At 45.3% G+C, this 23570-nt stretch overlaps 2 protein-coding genes across 2 annotated transcripts in view; both read left to right on the top strand.

The window, feature by feature from the left end:
- The window catches only part of LOC140202327 (lysoplasmalogenase TMEM86A-like), a 37960-nt gene extending 30406 nt beyond the window's left edge, over positions 1-7554 (top strand). Inside the window, exon 3 of the mRNA XM_072267234.1 lies at positions 6963-7554. Coding sequence (XP_072123335.1) covers positions 6963-7393 — 431 coding nt within the window. The 3' untranslated portion in view covers positions 7394-7554. The remainder of the gene's footprint in view (positions 1-6962) is intronic.
- Positions 7555-19401: 11847 nt separating this feature from the next.
- Positions 19402-21042, top strand: adra2b (adrenoceptor alpha 2B). The gene has a single exon (XM_072266397.1). The coding sequence runs from the start codon at positions 19756-19758 to the stop codon at positions 21013-21015; it is 1260 nt and encodes a 419-aa protein (XP_072122498.1). The 5' UTR covers positions 19402-19755; the 3' UTR covers positions 21016-21042.
- The last annotated feature ends 2528 nt before the right edge of the window (positions 21043-23570 follow it).

Below are 23570 nucleotides of genomic sequence, written 5' to 3'. Positions count from 1 at the left end.
GTCCTTTCTTTTTTAATTATGCTCCCAAACTGTGGAATTCAATACCTAAAACTGTAAGGGATGCAGACTCAGGTGACCATTGTTAACACCAGCTCAAAGCCCATTTATTTAACCTGGCCTCTACTGACATACTTTTGTGTTTTATTTTCATTTTGCACTTTATCCCACTGAATAGCAGTTAGAGCTACATTGTTTGTGTGAGCCGTCTCTGCTAACAGCCACGGGACTCTGCAGTGAGAAGGCCAGCTTTCATAAGCAATATACGTCTAGGATTGATATGATTCGGCGTTCAACCAAACAGAAAAGTCGCGACGTTCCGATTAAAGAAACCTTGATTTGAGCGAATGCTGTGTAAATGCTGCCCATACAATCACATACCCATGCAACACCATATTCAAATGAATTTCATGATTTCAGGGCCTCCAATCCATTTGTAAACGGAAGTCATGGGGCAGGATGTAACCATCCCCATGTGCATCCTCTGCCAGTCTGACTAGGGGGTTTCCTGGCTCTCTAATTCCTCCTTATCTCATCTTCAGCTTCTCCAGCTTCAACTACCCCATGTGAACCTTCCTGTCTAGCAGAGGATCCTCCCCACCCCCCCCCCAACCCTGTCTATCACTCATACTTTCCGGCAGCTCGGGTCACCCTGGTCCATGACCGAACTTAGTTTCCCTCAGATTAAGCAGGTAGTGCTGAACATCTTCAACCGTTGCTGGAGCTAACCGGCGAGACCTCTCTCAGAAAGGGGTGTCCTCGGTCACTCTAATAGCACACCAAGTACTTTTGGAGCAACTCAGTGGAAATGGCATCTCCGTGTTCCATCACCTTCCCAGTTAATTCCCTTTTCCATTGCTCAAGCATCGGTGAGTCACCAAAGTTGCAGGACCTCGACACTGACTTCCTTGGTCCGGGGGACCGTTCCTCTTCCGTTTCCCCCAGAAAACTAGACACTACCGTCACAGCGAGAAGAGGGGCGATCAGCACCCACGTCTGTGCGGCAGTTTCTCCAGCCTGAAAAAGCAGGCAGACGGCTTCCCTCCTTCCTCCTGGAATGTGTGCTTAAACTTCATCATCAGATCGACTGCAGTTTCACAGCGCCAAAAGCATCTTCCAGAGCCTGCGGGTAAATAGCAGATGTGGCTAATAGAGTTTCTGCCTTTAGGAACCTCACTATATCAGCTGCCAGAGCCTTTAAACTCTCTATCAGTCTCTGTCTTTTCTTATTATCTGAGCACTGCTGTTCATCCAGTAACTGAGGTGTCTGCTCAGTCCAAGCCTCGTATTCTTCTTCATCATCGGGTGTGGACTTGACCCCAGAGAATACTCCGAGCCTACAATAACTTTGGCTCTCCGCAGGTACACTTCTGCATTTATCAACCAGTGATGTAACAGCCAAAACCAGCTCGGAATTTAAATCAGCTGCTGAAGGAACCATTAGAACTTTCACACCAGACAACTCTTTTCCCTTACTTCACAGCGACGAGATCAACTCGTCTTTGAAGTCTTCACCCTCAGCTACGTGCTCCCCTTCTCAACTGACACAACATATTTACCAGCCAATTGGTCAAAACACCCTTTAATCAGTATGATTTTCCCCAAAACTTTTACAGAGCTTGGAACTCTGAATAACAGTTCATCGGGAATTCGGACATCAAACCTTACACAAAACACAAGCATTATTTGTGGATAATCACTTTGATGCGCATCAAACCTTAATCCCTATGGCATCCATAATAAAGTACCTTAGTCACGTTCTGTGATTAAACACAGGTTTAAATGTACGAACCGCTTATCAATTCTTAACAGCAATTACACAGCATTCAGCGAATCCCCGGATAATGGCCCCCACAAATGTAACCCCCTCACTGAGCTTGCATGCAAACTTGGCCCCGGTAGCCAGCCCTGCTAACAGCCACGGGACTTAGCAGTGGGAAGGCCACCTTTCATAAACAATATACATCTAGGGTCAGTATGATTTGTGGTTCAACCAAACAGGAACTTCGACTTGAGCGAATGCAAAGTAAATACCGCCCGTACACAATTGTCCTTTGGCAAGAAATTACAGATTGTACACTGCGTGAATTATAAAGGAAGTATATTTACAAATTTCAGCTTTATTGAGCAGTTAGTAGGAAAAAGAAAAAAAAATGAACTAAAAGGACCCATTATTGTTAAACCAGTCCAAATGTGCACATAAAGTTGGAGCTCATCCTGGATTTCTCTTTTAATTCAGAATACTTCTGGTGTTTTCACTTATAGATTTCTGTATGTTATGTGTGTTTGGAATGGCTATATCTATTAAATAAGTTGTTCTTGCTTGTTTATCCTATATTATTATATCCGGACAGTTATTATGGATTATCCTATCTGTAATAGTGGATTGATTATTATTATAAAAGGTAAACCGTACTAATTGATCACAAGGGCGGTAGAATTAGAATTGGGTTTAATATCACTGGCATATGTGTGAAATTTGTTGTCTTTGCGGCAGCAGTAGAATGCAGGATAAATATAGAAAAGAAAACTGAATTACAGTAAATGTATATGCATATTAAAAGAGTTAAGTTGAAGTAAGCAGTGCAGAAACAGAAGTAGATAAAAAAGTAGTGAGGCAGCATTCAAGGGTTCAATGTCCATTTAGAAATCGGACGAGAGAGGGGAAGAAGCTGTTGCTGAATCGTTGAGTGTGTGCCTTCAGGCTTCTGCAGTCAATGTCACTGGCCCCACCACATCACCTCTGCACCCTAGCCATTCACTACTGCTCTGCCCTGCCAATGGCCTGGGCCACGGAAAGATCAGTTGCTACCTTAGGACTCTATTTAAACCTCAGACTGAACGACTGAAAGATGAGTCTTATTTGTCTCATGTATATCAAAACGTTGAAACGTACACTGACAGGCCTCTTTTCCACTGAGAATACTCTGTGGGGGCCAGCCCACAAGCTTTGCCATGCTTCCAGTGCCAACCTAGCATGCCCACAGATACGAGGCCTAACAGTACGTCTTTGGAATGTGGGAGGACACCGGAGCGCCCGGAGGAAACCCGCTGGCACGGTGAAGCACTACACTAACCTCTAAGCTACCATGCTGCCCAAGTTGCAATTCTGTCATTATTTTCTCTCGATTTCTTACTTCCTCTTGCATAAGGTTAGCCTCCGTCTGCCGTTTACCGGAATCCTCCTTCATGCCAACATTACCCCTGAGCTCTCCCAGCCACTGTGTTGTCAACCAGCCTCCTACCTAACCCTTGCCATGCCCGTGAGGAGTTTCTACATCTTCTCCGTGACTGCGTGGGTTTCTTCCACATTCCAAAGATGCAAGTTAATTGGTCACACTGGTCTACTTAGGCTGCGTGGGCTCGTTGAACCGGAAGTGCCTTTTACTGCACCCTGTTTCTAAATAACGCACTCCATGAACTTATCCAAAACCACGCTGGCTACATCCTAACTTGCACGTCTGCTTTCTGCTGACCGACCCTGATTTTGCCCAGACTGTAATACCCTGATGAAAGTTTCATCTCGGCAGACAAGCCCCTCTGACAATTCTTTTCTTTCACCCTCAGACCGGCCCCTCCACCCCTCCACCCCTCACCCACCCAAAAACATATATAATTCCTACTTCAACGCTGCTCCGGCACCAAGTTCAAGTTTACTGTCATCGCCATACACACCCAGGGCACAAGTGGCATGAAAATTTGATACTTAAAGCAGCACAGTATAAACATAAACTACATAATTAACATTTAATGACACAGGCTTCATGAGTGTAATTGGTTGGTTGGCATCCGTCTGTCTTGCAGGACAGTGGGTGATGATGATCACTAACACAAGCCTGGGTGGAAGGTAAGGGGATCCTGAGATGCCCAGTCATCAAGATTCCCCTTCCGGCCTCACCAGTGTAGTCCAAAGGAAAGTTTATGAAGCAGTATGTTTGGCACCAGCTTGGCTGCAGGAGTTGCCAGGACGTTCAATGACGCCCAGGTGCCTGAGGGGCTCTACTCTGGATTTGCCGTCTGGGTTTACTCCTGAGGCATTTGTCTCTCCTGAGGCTGCCTGCAAGGCAGTGGGACTACTTACCCATAGCCGGGGATCTGGTTCATGAGCACCAGGGCGTGTCCAGATGCCAGTGGGCCTGTGTGCTACGCCGTGCAGGGGCCAGACCTCCTCCCCGTCGCATCCTGAGTCTGAAAGGAGCTCAGCTTCCGTGGGTGGCCAGCAATGAGTCACTACGTGAGGCTTGCTGTTGGAGAGGCTATGTACTGGCAGGGAGAGCTCTCCTTTCCGCCAGACTGCTAGCCAGCGGCGGAAGCTGAAAGCGAGAGGGACAAGCACTACCCACTACACCACCACACTAGATGCATCACAACAGCCATTTTGACACCATGGTAGTGTAGCGGTCAGCATAGTGCTTTACAGGGCCAACGACTCAGGTTCAGGTCCTGTCACTGTCTGTAAAGAGTGTGTACATTCTCCCCATGACCACAAGGGTTTCCTCCGGGTGTTTCAGTTTCCTCCCACATGGGTCACATGGTTAATTGGTCACATGGGTGTAACTGGGCGCCGTGAGCTCGTTGGGCCGAAGGGAGTGTCACTGGGTTGTATCTCTAAATGAGTAAGAAACATCTTCTTCAAACCTGAGCTTTGCAAAAGCAGGCTAACTAAACACTAAAAGAAACTCAACAGGATAAAGCAGCCATTTGATTGGCACTGCTAAATTTACCCACCACGAAACTCAAGGCAGTTACTGGTCCAATCTATCAAACATGGCACTGCTCTTCCCCGAGAAGAGGTGTAGAAGAAGACCACCACGTGTAGCTTCCCTCCAGCTCACACACCATTCGGACTGGAATTATATCAGCATTCTTCTGCTGCCACTGGGTTTGAATCCTGGAACAGCCCCATTCATCACAATAGGAGCCATTCGGGATCGAATATTAATCGTGATTTTCCTTGCAGTGTCCACGGCTGGAAAAAAGAATAAATGAAAAATAACCCATTGATGTTGTGCCTCCAGCCCACCAGACGGAATCACTTCCTTCTCCCCACATCTCCTTGAAGTTGTTCATTAAGCCTTTCTCAGTAAACTATAGGTCATACTTAATAATAGCAGAACCACTGAGAATATTCGGCAGATTAGGCAGCATCAATAATATGGACGATCTCAGCATCTTCCCAGGCAGAAAAATCAATTGGGCTTCTCGGTTCTGACCAACGTGTGTTGAATTTTGTATGCTTTAATATTTCTGTGAAGTAGCCTGAATCGGGTAACTTTTGGGAGCACAAAAATATATTACAAATAAAAGATTTCTCCAATGAGTAAGGACTTGTTTCCTATGCTGGTACGTCTGGTGATTGGTGGACACTCTGTGCTGATCTTAAACGTGAGATTAATTGGCTGCAACAAATTGCACAAAGTAAGAAATGTCGGATCTAGATATCAAGAATTTCCAATTCTGATCACTAAACATGAAGTGAGTATGCTCAGAGAGAAAGGTGTTAGGTTCTGCTGTGATAGCATTCACCACGTGACTTCTCTTGAAGAACAGCCACAAATCAAGTTTCAAAGTCACTAGTACCTTCAGCTGAAAAAGCAAAATAAATAGAAAATGGCAGAAAATATCAAACTGTATTGCAAAGAAGCCAGCTGCTAGCGAAACTCTGCAGGTCCGGCAGCATCTGTAGAGGGAAATGGACAGCTGATGTTTTAGGTCGAGACTTTACATCTGGACTGAAAAAATAAAGTAGGAATAGCCAGTATAAAGGGATGAAAGGGAAAGGTCCTACCCCATCCCTTCCCCTTACTTCTTTACACTGGCTGTCTCCCCACTACTCTTTCAGTCCAGATGAATGTCGAGTCCATTTCCCTCCACAGACGCTGCATGATGCAACAGCCCTTTTGTTTTTGCTCCAGAATCCAGCATGCAGCCTGTTGTGTCTCCAGTATAAAATGATACAGTACTATACAGAAGTTTTAGGCACATATATGTAGCGTGAAAGCCTGAGACTTGCTCAGCACTGTAGTAAATTTATGTATTGCACTGTACTGCTGCTACTTAAATAAAAACAAATTTCATAACATATGTGAGAGATGATAAACCTGATTCTGATGTGGGTCTCTATTGTGGACTGAGAGTGGGAAAGGGGCAGGGAGAGGAATATCATGGTGGGAAAAAGGGAAGGGAGAAAGGAGGGAGCGGGAAGCACCAGGGAGACATTCTGTAATGATCAATAAACCAATTGCTTGGAATCAAATGATGCCTCAGGGATGGGAGAGTATGCATCTACCCCCCCACCCCATCCCTGACTCTCCTTCCCCACCCCCACCCTGTCCCTGACACTCCTTCTCTGCCACCCCCCGCCCTCTCCATTCCCAGAATCCTTTGCTCCTGCCAGATTTACAAACTCGCTCCCCGCTCCACGTCAACAAATACAGTACCGTGCAATAGCTTTAGGCGCCCTAGCTATGTATATGTGCCTAAGACTTTTGATTCTTTTTTGGCGTGTGCCTGCGTGCATGTGAGCCTGTGCGTGTGCGTCTGTGCATGTGAGTCTGCGATGATTTCACGGCTTTTACAAGGCATGAAACGAGAGAGAGAGAGACTGTGCGGCGCGCCTCTCCTCACACAGACATTTTTGCAGTATCTTCCCTTTATTTTACGAGGTTGAGTTGCGATCTCGACACTCAACCCAGCATGGAAGGAAAGCGTAAGCGGGAGCGGACCTGACTGGTTTCGAACCTGGGAACACCCACTCCCGGGTCTGGCGCCGATGTCATTACGCCACCAGCCAGCCCTGCCTAAGACTTTTGCACGGTACTGCATATTAATCATAATTTTATCTAAAAGCTGTTGTTCAGTAGGAGTATCAGGAAAAGGTAATATGCTAAGGTATCATGTGAAAAGCACAAATCAGACTGACAATGAAGAAACTGAAAAGATTGTTAACTCTGCTGTTGTTTCAGGTGACTCCTTGTTTGGCCTTGCACACGTCTGTTACATCTGGATGTTTGGTTTGAAGCCTTTCAACTTGCTGGCAGCCTATTTTCTGGTGATTATAGGCACCATGTATTTGCTGTTCCTTAGCAGGTGTCTCTGGGATGAAAACCCCGAGCCCCTTCAGTGGGCAGCCTACATCCACATCAGTCTAATAAGCACGGTGGCCTGGCGTGCCAGTGCCGAGACACTCTTCAATCAGCACTGGTCCTGGGTCAAGCTGTTTGCCACTATCGGAGGAATGCTTCTTCTCGTTTCTGATTTCACCTATGCTGTCAGTGCATTCTGCTTTCCTGTGTATAATTCGGAAATGATTGTAGCCACTTATTATGTGGCCCAGATGCTCATCACAGTCTCAGCTGTAAACTCTGGGAATACAGTTGTTAAAAACAGAAAATAAAGCATCTTACCGTCGTGTCACACTGTAAGGCAGCTGAGGATGTCACTCTGCAGCTGATGCTATATTGAGGTAACAGTAGAATGGAAACAAATCCTGTTATTTTTTTTCATTGATGCAAAGACACAATCACTCTTCTCCTTGTGTCTTCTCTTGCCTCGAATCAAATCTATAAAACAAATAAATATTTTCCTAATAAAAGTTGTTTATACTTATTCATTCCATGTCTATATCTCATCATCTTTTAATGGAGTTCCTGTGTGCACAGGAGGAGTTTGCACTGGACTTTCAGGATTATGGAGTATTAATAACATAGAATCGGGCTGTTTGACCCAAATAATCTATACAAGTGTTTGCTTTGTGTGGGTCTTCTCCTTATTTTAGATCTCTCTGTTAACTAGCCCTCTTCTATTTGTTCCTCTACCATATGCATGATCTTTTGTTTTGGACTCACCATGACAACCATATGACCATAAGATATAGGAGCAGAATTAGGCCATTTGGCCCATCGAGTCTGCTCCACCATTTCACTATGGCTGATCCATTTCTCTCTCAGGCCCAATCTCCTGCATTCTCCCCATATCACTTCAAGCCCTAACCAATTAAGAATCTATCAACCTCTGCCTTAAGTATATCCAATGACTTGGTCTCCACAGCCATCTGTGGCAACGAATTCCACAGATTCACCACTCTCTGGCTCAAGAAATTCCTCCTCATCTCCGTTCTAAATGGACGTCCCTCTATTCTGAGGCTTTGTCCTCTGGTCTTAGGGTTCCCCACCAAAGGAAACATCCTCTCCACATCTGCAGTAGGATCTCATTTCAATAGGTAATGCAAGAATCAAGTTCAGAATTACTGACATATACCATGAAATTTGTTGTTTTATGGCAGCAGTGCTGTGCAATACATAAATAATACTGTTAGAATAAGAAAACAAATACATATGAGTCGTGCAAAAAGAGAGCAAAAATAGTGAAGTAGTGTTCATGGGTTCATGGACCATTCAAAAATCTGATGGCCGAGGGGAAGAAGTTGTTCTTAAATCATTGAGTGCTGGTCATCAGGCTCCTGGACCTCCTCTCTTACGGAAGTATTCAGAAGAAAACATATTCTGGGTGGCAGCCCCCTTCTTCAGGAATCTTCTTTTGAAGGCGACCTTAGTGGCGGGGAGGATAATGCCCACCATGGAGCTGGCTGAGCTTACAGCCCTCTGCAGCGTTTTCCCATCCTGTGCATTGGACCCTCCACACCAGATGGTGACACAACCAGTTGGAATGTTCTCCAACTTTCAAAGTAAATTTATTGTCACAGTACACATATGCCACCATATACAATTCTAAGATTTATTTTCTTGCGGGCCCACTCAGTAAGTCTAAGAAACATAATAGAATCGATGGAAGACCGCGCCAACTGGGCGCCCAACCAGTTTGCAAAAGACAACAACTGTACAAATACAAAAAGAAAGAAATAATAATTGTAAATAAGTAAATAATAAAATATTGAGAACGTGAGATGAAGAGTCCTTGAAAGTGAGTCCATGGGTTGTGGAAATGTTTCAATAACGGGGCAAATGAGGTTGAGTGAAATTATCCCCTTTGGTTCAAGAGCCTGATGGCTGAGGGGTAGTAACAGTTCACGAACCCCTGGTGGTGCGAGTCCTGAGGCTCCTGTACCTTCTCCCTGATGGTAGTAGCGAGAAGAGAGAATGACCTGGGTGGTGGGGGTCTCTGGTGATGGATGCTGCTTTCCTGTGAGAATGCTGGGAGGGCTTTACCTGTGATAGACTGGGCCATATCTACTTCTTTTGTAGGATAAGCTGTTCAAAGGTATTGGTGTTTCCAGACCAGTCTTTGATGCAGCCAGTCAATTTACTCTCCACTGCGCATCAATAGAAGTTTGTTAAAGTTTTAGAAGTCATGCTGAATATTTGCAAACCCTTAAGGAAGTAGAGGCATTGCTGTGCTTTCTCTGCAATTACACTTTATTGTTGGACCCAGGACAGGTCCTCTGAAATGATAACACCGTAGAATTTAAAGTTGCTGACCTTCTTCACCTCTGATTCTCTAATGAGGACTGGCTCACGGACCTCTGGTTTCCTCCTCCTGAAGTCAATAATCAGCTCTTTGGTCTTGCTGACAATGAGTGAGAGGCTGCTGTCGTGGCACAACTCAGCCAGATTCTCAATCTCCCTCCTATATGCTGATTTGTCACCACCTTTGACCTGGCCTATGACAGTGGTGTTGTCAGCAAACTTGAAAACGGCATTGGAGCTGTGCTTAGCCACACAGTCATAAGTGTAGAGCGAGTAGAGCAGGGGGCGAAGCACCCAGTCTTGTGGTACACCTGTGCTGATGGAGATGGTGGAAGAGATGTCTTTTGCCATTCCAGACTGATGTGGGTCTGCAATTGAGGAAATTGATGATCCAATTGCACAGGGAGGTACTGAGGCCAAGCTTTTGAAGCTTATTGATTAGTTTTGAGGAGGTGATGGTATTGAATGCTGAGCTGTAGTCAATAAAGAGCATCCTGATGTATGCATCTTTGGTGTCCAGATGTTCCAGGGTTGAGTGAAGAGCCAATGGGATGGCATCTGCTGTGGACTTGTTACTCTAGTGGGTAAATTGGAGGGGAACCAAGTCGCTTCTCAGGCAGGAGTTGGTATCTTTCATCACCAACCTCTCAAAGCACTTCATCACTGTGGATGTAAGTGTTTCGGGATGCTAGTCATTGAGGCAGGTCACCACGTTCTTCTTGGGCGCATGGGTACATCCTCCTGAAGGATGCTCACACGTCAACCTTGGAAACTGATACCACAGGACCGTCGGGGGTTGTGACAGTTCGTGATGGTTCCTCCATGTTTTGATGGCCAAAGCGAGCAGAGAGCTCATCTGGAAGCAAAGCCCTGTGGTCACCTATGCCAGCTGATTTTACATTTAAGAGGTGACAGCATTCAAGCCCTTTCACAACTGTCAAGTTGATTCAAGTTTAGTCCGAAGAATACCAAAAGATTCTTCAGATATATGAAGTGCAACAGAGAGGCGACAGTGGATATTGGACTGCTGGAGAGGTAGTAATGGGGAGACAAGGAAATGATGGATGAACTGAACAAGTATTTTGCATCAGTCTTCACTGTGGAAGACACTAGCAGTATGCTGGGGGTTCCAGGTGTCAAGGCTCATGAAGTGTGTGAAGTTACCATAACTAGAGAGAAGGTCCTTGGGAAATTGAAAGGTCTGAAGGTAGATAATTAACCTTGACCAGATGGTATACATCCTGGGTTCTAAAAGTAGTGCCTGAAAAGATTATAGAAGCATTAGTAATGATCTTTCAAGAATCATTGGATTCTGGAATGGTTCTGGAAAATTGGAAAATTGCAAATATCACTCCACTCTTCAAGAAGGGAGAGAGATAGAAGAAAGGAAACTATAGGTCAGTTAGTCTGACCTCAGTGGTTGGGAAGATGTTGGAATTGATTATTAAGGATAAGGTCTCAGGGTACTTGGAGGCACATGATAAAATAGGCTGTGGTCAGCATGGTTTCCTCAAGGGAAATTCTTGCCGGACAAACTTGTTAGAATTCCTTGAAGAAATAACAAGCAGGGTAGATAAAGGAGAATCTATGGATATTGAGTACTTGGATTTTCAGATTGCCTTTGACAAGGTGCCACACATGAGATTGCTTAACAAGCTACAAGCCCATGGTGTTACAAGAAAGATTGTAGCATGGATAAAGCAGTGGCTGATTGGCAGGAGGCAAAGAATGGGAATAAAAGGAGCCTTTTCTGACCAGCTGCTGGCGACTAGTGGTGTTCCACAGGGGTCTGTGTTGGGATCGATTCTTTTTACATTATATGTCAATGACTTAGATGATGGAATTGATAGATTTGTTGCAAAGTTTGTGGACAATGTGAAGAAAGGTGGAGGGGCAGATAGTTTTGAAGAAGTAGAGAGGCTACAGAAGAACTTGTGCAGGACTCGTTAAAGGTTAATTTGCAGGTTGAGTCTATGGTGAGGAAGGCAAATGCAATGTTAGCATTTATTTCAAGAGCACTAGAATAGAAAAGCAAGGATCTAATGAGACTTTATAAAGCACTGGTAAGATCTCACATGGAATATTGTGAGCTGTTTTGGGCTCCTTATCTTAGAAAGGGTGTGTTGAAACTGGAGAGGTTTCAAAAGAGGTTCACGAAAATGATCCCAGGATTGAGTGGCTTGTCATATGAAGAGTGTTTGATGGCTCTGGGTCTGTATTCACTAGAATTCTGAAGAATAAGGGATGACCTCTTTGAAACCTATTGAATGGTGAAACAGTGGATGTGGAGAGGATATTTCCTATGGTGGGAGATTCTAAGACCGGAGGACACAACCTCAGAATAGAGGGGCATCCTTTTAGAACGGAGATGAGGAGGAATTTCGTTAGCTAGAATGTGGTGACCATATCTTATGGTCTTATGGAATTGCCACTTTGTCTGTGAAGTGGCTTTCTGGAGATCATACCTGGACACTCTGTAACTTCCTTGGTCACCAGACCTGAACGCCTCTGATCTGGCCCTCAGCAGATTGCAGATCTCATTGTTCATCCAGGGCTTCTGGTTGGGGGAGAGCCTGAATGATTTTGTGGGGATACTCTTGTCTACAACTGTTTTAATGAAGTCTGTGACAACTGTGGTGTATTCATTCAGATCCACTGATGAGTCCTTGAACACGGCCCAGTCCACCAGCTCAAAGCAATTGTGTAGCTGCTCCTCTGCCTCCTGCAACCACCTCTGTGTTGTCCTAATGTCTGGAGCCTCGCTCTTTAGCCTCCACCTGCATGCAGTTAGGAGGACAGACAAGTACTGTAATCAGATTTCCCAAAATGTGGTCTGGCCAAGGAATGGTAGGCATTCCTTATCTTAGTATAACAGTGCTCTTGTGTTTTAGGACCTCTGGTGCTACAGGTTATATTCTGACAGTCATTTGGCAGGGATCCTTGACTATGATTTGAAATGCATGTTTCTTGTTTGGAGATGGTATCATGCAGTATCTCAAGTGCTTGATTAGAGTCAGCTGCTGGTGGTATGAATCACAAACGAGAACCAAGGTATAACTCCAAGGTACAACTGTAGAAATCTGCAAGAGTCTTTGGTGACATATGCTAAAAATCCCCTCAAATTCGTAAAGAAAGCCACTGACATGTTTTATTTGTAATTGCGTCAATATGTTGGGCCCAGGATAGATCTTCAGACATGTTGACACCCAGGAACTTGAAACTGCTCACCCTTTCCACTGCAGATCCCTCCATGAGAACTGATATGCTTTCCCTCGACCTTCCCTTCCTGTACTCCACAATTGACGTTCAGTGCAAGGTTGTTGTTGCAACAGCACTCAACCAGCTGATTTGCCTCACTCCTGTACACCTACTCGTCACATCTGAGGCTCTGCTAAGAACGGTTATGCCACTGGCGAATTTATAGATGGTGTTTGTGCTGTACTTGGCCACACAGTCATGGGTGTGCAGAGAGTAGGGCTAAGCACGCATCCATGAGGTGTGCCTGTGTTAATTGTCAGCGAGGAGGGGGTTCTTGATTAGTCAGGGCATGAAAGATTACAGGGAGAAGGCAGAGGACTGGAATTTAGAGGGAAAAGGATCGGCCATGATAAGGTGGCAGAGTAGACTCAATGGGCCGAATGGCCTATGCCTTATGGTCTTATGGTTATCATGGTGATAACCACAGTCACAAAACAAAGTTTAGGACTGCAAGTAACTCAGGTCCATTTCTTCTTTGTAGAAATTCAGGAGAAAGCACAAGAAAGATTGAATAAGTTAAGACTTTACTCTTTGGAATGTAGAAGATTGAGGGGAGATTTGATGGAGGTGTACAATATTATGAGGGGTATAGACAGGGTAAATGCAAGCAGGCTTTTTCCACTGAGGTTGGATGGGGGTACAACTAGAGATGATGGGCTAAGGATGAAATGTGAAAAGTTTAAGAGGAACATGAGAGGAAGCGTCTTCACTCAGACATTTGTGTGACTGTGAGACAAGCTGCCAACACAAGTGGCACACACAAGCCCGGTTTCAACATTGGATATGTACATGGATGGTAAGGATGTGGATGGCTATGGTTCCGGTGCAGGTCGATGGGAATAGGCAGTTTAAATGGTTCTTTCTTCATGGACTAGATGGGCCGAAGGGCTTGTTCTTTGCTGTACTTTTCTATGAAGCTATGATAAAGAAAGCATTTGGATGCTGTCTACTGAAACAATTTTATCGACTCAATAAAACTCTAGAACATGATGTGTGGCTCTGGCCCCCACACATTGGGAAAGACTTGCTACACGAGGGCTGTGAGGCAGTGGAGTGGATGCAGAGGAGATCCGCCAGGATCAAAATGATGAGAGACTGGATCAACTGGCCTTGTTTGAGGAGACTGGGGTGGGGAAATGTGGTGGGGTGGGGAGTTGCACCTGATAGTGGCAAACAAACTTATGAGAGTCATAGATAGAATAGTTAGCAAAAAAATTGCTTCCCATGGCTGAACTGTGTAAGTCTGGAGGTCACGGCTGTAAGGGGAGGAGTGAAAGATTTAGAAGGGATCTTTCTTCCGCCTAGAGAGTGGATGGAGGCTGAATGCACTGCCCGGGGAGGTGGTGGAGACAGAAGAATTCACAGTACTTAGGAAACCTCAGGATTAGCAGCACTTGGATCAGCAGAGCTTAGTAGGCTGCATATGAATGGGTATTTAATGGCTAGTATGGGGCATGATGGGCTGAAGGGTGTGCTTCTGTGTTGTATCACATAATGAGAACAACTGTGACTCACTGGGCAAAGGTTATTGCCTCTGCACAAAGTGCCTATTCGCAAATATAATCTGAGACTTTTACTTTGTTTGATAAATTTGACAGTGGGGTGGAACAGTTGAATTTGTGCCTGATTCCGCCCTCCACTGATAACTAATGTGAACTTGTCAATAAAAATGACTGGAAACTGAATATGACTGGGTACTTTATGATATTTCCATTCTCCAGACCAAAATGTCGAGGTGGTTTGCTGTCAACTCACAGGGAGTTAGTTATGTTATAAACAAGGAATTGAAAAATAGGTTGCCAGAGCCGTCCTATTTTACTGGTGTACCAGCAGGTCTCAGGGTTTAAATAGTTTAGAGATACTATAATCTAAACACAATGAATTAATATAGATTTTTTTTTGTGTACATAATCAGCAGGAATTACAGTAAACTACGCCCTGCATTAAGATATTCATGTATCAATAGAAGTTATTTTTGGGAATTTAATGTTGAGGAATCAGAATCAGAATCTTTATTATCACCGGCATGCGACGTGAAATTTGTTAACTAATAATAAATAAACAAGTAAATCAATTACATATATTGAATAGATTAATAAAAGATGTGCAAAAAACAGAAATAGAGTATATTTCAAAAAAGTGAGGTAGTGTCCAAAGCGCCCATGTCCATTCAGGAATCGGATGGCAGAGAGGAAGAAGCTGTTTCTGAATCGACATTGTAGGTTTATGTGAATCAGTATCTGACACATTGCTGATAAACAGAATCTTAGTAAATTAAAAAAGAACAAAATGGTTGAATGTTCAGGAAATAAATGAGGAAGGAACAAGTTATTCTACGCATTTTAGCAAGATTAATAAAGAACACAGAACATGGAACATAGTGAAGCACAGGAACAAGCCCTTTGGCCTATGACCTCTGTGCTGACCTTGACACCAAGTAAGCTAATCCCTTTTGGCTGCACATGGTCCAAATCCCTCCACTCCCTACATATCCACGTGGCTCTCTTAAATCCTCTTGAACACCATTAGCATATCGAACTCCACTATAAACCCACTTTCCAAGCACCTGCTATATCTGTGTTAAAAAAAGTACTTGCCCTGAATATCCCTTTTAAACAAATCTATGCTCTCTAGCTGGCAACATTTCTACCTTGGGAAAATGATTCTGACTGTCTCCCATCTCTACGCCTCTCATAATTTTATAACCTTGTCAGTCTTTGACACTCCACAGAAAACAATCCAAGTTTGTCCAACTTCTCCTTAAAGCTCATACCCTCTAATTGAGACATAGTCCTGGTGAACCTCTTCTGCACTCTCCCCATAACCTCCACATCCTTCATGTGGGGGATACCACCACTTTGTCATTTCTTGTCAGAGTCACATTAAGTACAGACACTCCTGTGCCTTGTGTCACTTTATGGATGTAGGATCAATCTATGTATGTAGGCTATCTTATGTATATATTTATTGTGCTTTTCTAAAATATTATTGTGATCTTTGTCTAATTATGTTTTTTTGTGCTGCATTGAATCTGAAGTAACAATTACTTCTAGTGCTTTCACGGTGTATATGATGAATAAACTCTTCTCGGGCTTCCAGCTGGGTACAGATATCAATGATTACCGATTGTTTCGATGGCGAACTCTGCTATCTTTTTCAAGGATGTTGCCAGAGCATGTCTAGTCCGGTAGAATTTTAACAAAGACGAAGGGCCCTTTCCAAGTAAGAACTGGAATTCGATTGCAAACAAGGTGGGAGAGCAGAAACCTGATTGGATGAGGACTAACCAATCGGGAGGGTCAGAATACAGGGGTAAAAATACCACTGGACTAGACATGCCCAGGCATCATCCCTGAAGAAGATGGCAGAATTTGTCATTGAAACATTGGTTATAATGTTTCAATGAGAAGGGAGGAGAAGATGGCGGCGCGACGCAGCTCGCAGCGGCCACTCCTGTGGTGATGTCTGTTATTTGTCAAGTAGGGGACCGTGCACAATCCTGATTTGATGGAGACAGACGTGAGAGCACGGAGGAACATCTGGTGAAACTTCTGAAATTCCTGCTTCGCTGCTGCTGCTACTGTGTGATCCAGAATCTCCGGAGGGAAAGGCCCTGAGTCCTCGGCTTTGCTTGTTGCTCGGCGGCCGGGGCGGGGTCGAAGCGCTCGGCAGAGATGGTGCTCGGTGCTCGGTGTCAGAGGGCTGGTCGGAGGCTCGAAGTTTTCGGACGGACTCAGAGTCTGCTGCGGTCGGGTGCTCCAATGCATCGGCAAGTTTGCGGTGCTTGGAGGTTCATGGTGGGGAGAGTTTCTCCCTTCTACCATCTGTGTGAGATGATGGGGCTATCGGGACTTGAGATTTTTTTTTACAGTGCCCATGGTCCGCTCTTTATCAAATTACGGTTTTGCTTTGCACTGTTGTAACTATATGTTATAATTATGTGTTTTGTCAGTTAGTCTTGGTTTGTCCCATGTTTCTGTGATATCTTTCTGGAGGAACATCGTATCATTTTTTAATGCATGCATTTCTAACTGACAATAAACGAGGACTGAGTGTCCTCATAATCTAATCTAATAATTGATACCTGTACCTGGTTGGAAGCCCGGGAAGAGTTTATTCAAGAATTATTTCATTCTCCTTTACACTTGCATACCAGAAATGACATTAAACAATCTTGATTCTTGAATAATAATGGAGCAACTAAAACTATATGCCATACTTCAGTTGTAGCCTAAAGTTTTGTACGATTGCATCATGACTTCCTGACCCTGATGCTCTCTTCCCTTAGTGATGAAGGCAAGCATGTCATCTAACTTAAGATCCTTCTGTACATTAATGTTATACAAAGTTCTGTATGTCAATCTATAAGGCAAACATTAACAAGTAGTTGCAGCTTGTGTATAATCAGGAATTTCCAGAAATTTTGATTTCTAATTTTTAGGTTTATATCATATTGGGATTTGAAAAATATACCTACAATCTATAAGGTCAGTTATATGGTTGTTATGACGTGTCTCGTGTGGTCGTGTAGTGTGTGGTGTGATAAGCACTCACACTTCCATTGGCCAGCAGTCTAGTGAAAAGGAGAGCTGAATGTGTGAGTCTCTCTCCGCCAGTACATAGCTTCTCCAACAGCAAGCCTCATGTGGTGCCTCCTCACTGGTGACACACGGAAACTGAACTCTTTTCGGACTCGGGCTGAACTATGGAGGACGGGGAGGAGGTCTGGCCCCTGCACACGTAGCACGCAGGCCCACCAGTGTGTGGACACGCCCTAGTGCTTGTGAACCAGATCCCCAGTTATGGGTAAGTAGCCCAACCGCCTTGTGGGCAGCCTTGGGAGAGACGAAGGTTCCTTAGGAGTGGAGCCCCTAAGATGGCTGGACGTCATTGAACGTCCTTCCAGCAGCTCCTGCAGCCAAGCTGGTGTCAAACATATTGCTTCATAAGGTTTCCTTTGGACTACACTGGTGAGGCCGAGAAGAGGATCTTGATGACTGGGCATCTCAGGATCTCCATACCTTCCACCCAGGCTTGCGATGGTGATCATTGTCACCCATTGTCCTTGGATACCAACCAAGACATACTGTATCAACCAGGATGTTCACCCAAGGTAGTTTGGTCCATACCTTACCAATTCATGATAATAATTTGTTACTATTCATGTAGATAGTAGCAATAACAAAATGATGGCTTAATTACTGAAGCAGCAATCCTGAGGTCAGAATTAATGAGACAGTGGGACAAATTCAGGTCCCACCACACCAGCTGGAGAATTTAAATTTAGTTAATTGCTTTAAATCTGAAATTTAAAAAAAATAACAATTGCAGTGATTGTCACAATCTAGTTCACCAATTTCCTCCAGACAGCCTTATCGACGATTGCAAACCCACAGCAATGGGGTTATCTCTTAACTATCTAGGCTGTGGAGCAGCCTAGCAAAACAGGGTCTTCAAGGGATGATTGCAATGGGAAACAATCGGCTATCTTCATCTACCTCCCACAAATGAGTTTTATAAGACTTCAACACACACAAAATGCTGGAGGAACTCGGCAAGCCAGGCAGCGGAAATTAATAAGCAGTCGACCCCTCATCAGGACTTCAACACATCCCGTCGCTTAACATCATAGCACCGCAGTCAGAAATCTGTAACAATGGTTCAAGGAATCATGTTGTGTAATAAAGATCTATTTGCTGAGTTGGCAACCAACGACAGGAGTCACTGTGTTCCCAGTTTTCCCTGCCTCTCTCCAGGGTACTGATGGCAGCATCTGCCACCACTTTTCAAACTTCATTCCGTTAAGTTTGATAAAAAGGTTTTTTTTTTGGAATGTTCCTCAGCGGACGATATTAATGCAGACGTGAATCCATGTAAAAAAAAACAGCAAGGAAAAGCGGATGGAAACGTTCGGTGGCATGGAGGGTGCTTTGTCCGGCATTTACAAAGAAATGGTCCCGTGTATACAGGCAAGCCTGCCTCCACAGAGAGAGGGTTATATTTCCTTTTGCATATGTCGCTATTGCCTCCGCTACTTGCCCTACCGAGAAAGCGATAATGTGAACCTCTGCTGCAATTTCGAGGATCCGCGCTGCTAAATGTTACGTCCAATAGGCAATATGTACACATACCCAGTCTCACTTATACCCGCTCCTTAATCCCAAGTTTCCCGGTAGTATTTTCAGAACATTTAGACTCAAAACACTGAAATAATATTGTTGCGTTTATTAATGACTATCAGACTTCAGTGAAAGATTCAATCAAATGTTTTACTTACTTCTTTGATAAAACTCCTGATATAAATCATTAATTATGCGGCTCTGCTTCTTAAAATTAGTGAATTAAAAAAAAATCTACAGCCACTATCCTTTCATATCGAACATTGTGGATAATGTCGCATCCTGAAATGTTACATTTGGAACTTTTAATGTGTGTAAAAGCCATGGAAGTGGTCCCGGCTCCCTCCCTTCCCTCCGCACCTCCAGGAACCTCACATTAATCGGGCTCATTGATACAGGTCCGTTACCGTTTTGCGCAGCCAAAGAGCGTTAGGGCAAACGGTGTGCGCAGATCTGAAATCTCTCTTCAAGTCGCTGATAGTTTTGAAAGGGTCGCGCTGGACTGCATGGGGGGACAAAATAATTAGGTAACGGTGGGGAGGTGATGATGAAGGCAACGTGATCTCTTACGTCTGTGTGGGGGGCTGTGTGTTTGTGTGTGTGTGTGTGTGTGTGTGTGTGTGTGTGTGTGTGTGTGTGCGTGCGGCGACGCTCCCCTTTAAATGCGGAGTGTCCGGGCAGTGGAGGCAAAGATTTAAATGCAAATGGAGTTTGTCATCAGTCAGTCCACACTATCTTCAGCTGATAAAGGCTGTTACTCACAGCAGCCAACTCCAGCTGCTCTGTAATAAAGTTGGCTCCCGTAAGCTGTCGATCTGAGTAGACACTCTGTTGGAACGGAACAAGGAGGACTGCACTTGGCGATGAGCTCCGCTCCGAACCGTGTTGCCGGGGAACTGTCAACGGCTTCGTTGGAACTCTCTGACTGACTGAGCCAGTCGGCTGGACGGGCGGCGATGGAGTGCCCGATGCTCCGCGGCAACGCCAGCTCGCTGTGCAACGGCAGCCAGCAGGTCCTTTGGGGGGAGCGACTGGCGGTGCCGTACACGCCCAGAAGCACCGCGGGTATCGCCACGGTCATCACCTTCATCATCGTCTTCACCATCATCGGGAACGTGCTGGTCATCATTGCCGTCCTGACCAGCAGGTCACTGCAAGCTCCCCAGAACCTCTTCCTCGTCTCCCTCGCCGCCGCGGACATCTTGGTGGCTACTTTGGTGATGCCCTTCTCTCTGGCCAACGAGCTGATGGGCTATTGGTACTTTAAGAGGGTTTGGTGCGAAATTTACCTGGCCTTGGACGTTTTGTTCTGCACTTCCTCCATCGTGCACCTCTGTGCTATAAGTCTGGACAGATACTGGTCAGTGACCCAGGCCATTCAGTACAACTCCAAGAGGACACCGAGGAGAATCCGCTGTGTGATCCTGACCGTCTGGCTCATCGCTGCGGTCATCTCCTTCCCACCTCTCCTCTCCATGAACAAGAACCTGAGTGAAGAGGAGATCCCCGTGTGCCGATTGAACGAGGAGAAATGGTACATCTTATCCTCCTGCATTGGCTCTTTCTTTGCCCCGTGTGTTATCATGATTCTGGTGTACGTGAGGATCTACCAGGTGGCCAAGCAGAGGGCGAGGCAGTCGCCGGGCAGCAGGAAAGACGAGGGAGTCAACCCTAACAGCTCCAAGAAGCCCGCCGAGCCAACCGCGCCTTCCGCGTCCAATGGGCAGGAGAAGAGCGCTCAGCTCAAGAACAAGGGCAAGGAAGATTCCTCATCCTCGGAGCCCGAGGAGTGCTCAGTCAAGGAGAAGCCGCGAAGAAGGACTGAGCCGCAGGAGCGTCATAACCCCGGGCAGGGTGCGGAGAACTGGAATTTCCAAAGCCAGGGTCACTCCGTAAAGCGGCAGAGTCTCTTAACGCCCAACGCTCTCAGGAAGAAAGCAGTCCAGAACCGGGAGAAAAGATTTACCTTTGTCCTATCCGTCGTCATTGGCGCGTTCGTTTTCTGCTGGTTCCCTTTCTTCTTCTCCTATAGTCTGACGGCCATCTGCCCGAAGACCTGCTCCATTCCGCCCGTCGTCTTCAAGTTCTTCTTCTGGATTGGATATTGCAATAGTTCCCTTAACCCCGTCATCTACACTATCTTCAACCAGGACTTCAGGAGGGCGTTCAGGAAGATCCTTTGTCGAGAACAGAAAAGGTCTCCCTACAGAGTCTAGACAGCAGGGGTCAGAGTGGGGGTGAGGGGATCAGAGTGGGGTTGGTTGGGGTCAGAGTGGGGGTGGTGGGGTGGGGGGGGGAAAGCCGCACGGCAAACGAGAGCGCAAATACAAACCAAAGTTTTCCAAATAAATGAACGGCATGTGACTATACTGATATCTTAGTAAGCTGATGTTCTTTTCAAATAAACGGGCTTCTGAGGAAAAGAGGCGGCATCGAGTAAAACGCCATTTGGTTGATAACGGGATTGCACCGTCCGCTCTGGCTGAAGAGCCGGACCCGATGGTGAATCCGGAGAGCAAAACCCCGCGGTCCTCGGAGAGACGCGAGCTCGAAACACGCCTAGGACTTCCGAGGATGCAGGAGGAGTGAGTTGTGGCCCGGCCTCTCGCAGGTGGACCGAGACCTCGTAGTAAAATTACTGACCCTGACTTTTCAACACCTCCATCGGCTCAAGCGTATTTGTTTTACCGCAAAATACTCTGCAGATGCTGGGGTCAAAGCAACACTCGCAACACGCTGGAGGAACTCAGCAGGTCGGCCAGCATCCGTGGAAACGATCAGTCAACGTTTCGGGCCGGAACCCTTCGTCACGTCTCCAGCGTGTTGTGAGTATTATCTTTACCCCCTTCAGTGCAGGAGAGATATTAGGAAAAACAGACGAATAAAATTCCATATTAGAATTCTGAATCAGGTTTAATATCTCCGGCGTACGTCGTGAAATTTGTTAATTTTAGGGCAGTAGTGCATTGGAATAAATAATATCATCTATAAATTACAGTAAGAAGTATATTTAAAAAATGTTAAATGAATAGTGCAAAAGGGAGATAAAATCTGAGGTAATGAACATGGGCTCATTGTCCATTCAGAAACCTGACGGTGGTGAGTAGAGAAGGGAGTGAGGAAGGCTCACACCCACCGCCGTTAAAGCCACACTCTTATAGAATTTGCAGCATGATTAGCTACTGCAGGGTTGCCATTGCGCCCGAAGCTGTTCAAAAGGCAAAATAAATAGGAATTGCCATTTAGTTTCAGCCCCAGCCTTGCAACCCCGGTAGACCTATTAACTAGGTTTAAATCTATTAACTAGATTTAAAGGTTGTGATGCAGCTGCGACTGTGAAGCTGAAATAAAATCTCGAGGAATTCTGAACAGTTCATAAAGCGGCAAGTTTCAGCAGCGCGGAGCAGTCAGGCCAGCCCCAGGGCCACAATTCTTCAAAAGCAATGGACCAGATACATGGTGCAGTTTACTAGATTTTAATCTCCGAACCAGGGTGGGGTGTCCAAGGCCAGGGGGCATAGGCTTGGGGCGAGAGCAGAAAGATTTTAAGGGAGGCTGAAGGGCAGCTTTCTCCACACACGGGGGGCGGGGGCGGGAGTATATGAAATGAGCCGCTAGTGACTGAGGCAGGTACAATATTATCCTTCAAGAAGCGCTTGAACATGGAGGGGAGGGATTAGGGGATATGGACCAAACGCAGGAAAATAGACCATGTGGACACTGTGATGTCGTGGACTGATGGGACAATAGGGCCTGTGTCCGAGTTGTATTGCCCTGCGACACTATAAATCTGAAGTTGCACTGTTTTTCTGCGACTGGGATGAAAGCAGTAAACTTGAGACAATAGGCGCACACACACACACACACACACACTTCATTCCCAGCCTTGGAACTAAATGTCCCCCTTCCACAAGTCTGCATTTCTTTTGATTTTATCCTGGAGCAGAGAGAGAGACGCTGACTTTAATGTAAAACAATTGAAACAGTAGGGAAGGAGGGCAGTGTGCAGTACGGCTCAGGTCTACGTTATTTAGTCCATGGTATTGATGGTAAGGTTATTGGTAACCTTATTTTGTATAGTTATTGATAAAAGTAGTTCCTGATGCCTGGTCAGTCACAAATTTTCAGATCTACGTAATCCTGAATGAAAATGTTCTCATTATCTTCTATTTAGAGCTTTTGTTCATGATATAAACTGTCCCGCAGAGCTAAGGAAATAATTTTTGCTGTCTACTGTCATCATTAGGTAAGTTCGATAAGGTACCATGGTGAGAATGTGGTATGGTTTATTCTCAAGCTGATAGAAGGAACAAACTTGGTCTCTTTCTCCACAAAGCAAATCTGAGACTTGGGGAGGTGTAGCTGCAATGAGCTGCACCAGTGACCTAGGATTCATCCCGACCGGGTGTAATCTGTGTGGGGTTTATCCATTCTCCCTTTGGCTGCAGGTTTCCTCTTCCAGCTCTGGTTTACAACCATATCAAAAAGAGGTGCTGGTTAGTAGGCCACCATGACTTGTCCCTAATCTGCAAGTGAGGGGTAGGATCTGGTGGGGTGGGGGAGAGAGGAGGGTGTCAGGGAGCTAGGAATGTGGAGAGAAAATAATGGGTTAAAGTGAGATTTGTGAAAATGGGTCAGTGTAGATTTGAAGGTCTGGAAGGCCCAGTGCTGTATCACTCTATGGGTTACCAAGTGAGGGTTACACCGAAAAACTATCCTGGTCAAAGGAAGATCACAGAGTTACTTTTAGAATAAGAAATAATCACCTTAC

The sequence above is a fragment of the Mobula birostris genome, chromosome 8 (genome assembly GCF_030028105.1).
Source record: "Mobula birostris isolate sMobBir1 chromosome 8, sMobBir1.hap1, whole genome shotgun sequence".
NCBI classification, from domain to species: domain Eukaryota; kingdom Metazoa; phylum Chordata; class Chondrichthyes; order Myliobatiformes; family Myliobatidae; genus Mobula; species Mobula birostris.
Note: the sequence above shows the minus strand (reverse complement) of the source record. Positions and strands in the feature narration are given on the sequence as shown.

Excerpts from the sequence above, each read along its gene's own strand:
- adra2b (XM_072266397.1), top strand. The coding sequence starts at position 19,756 with ATGGAGTGCCCGATGCTCCGCGGCAACGCCAGCTCGCTGTGCAACGGC.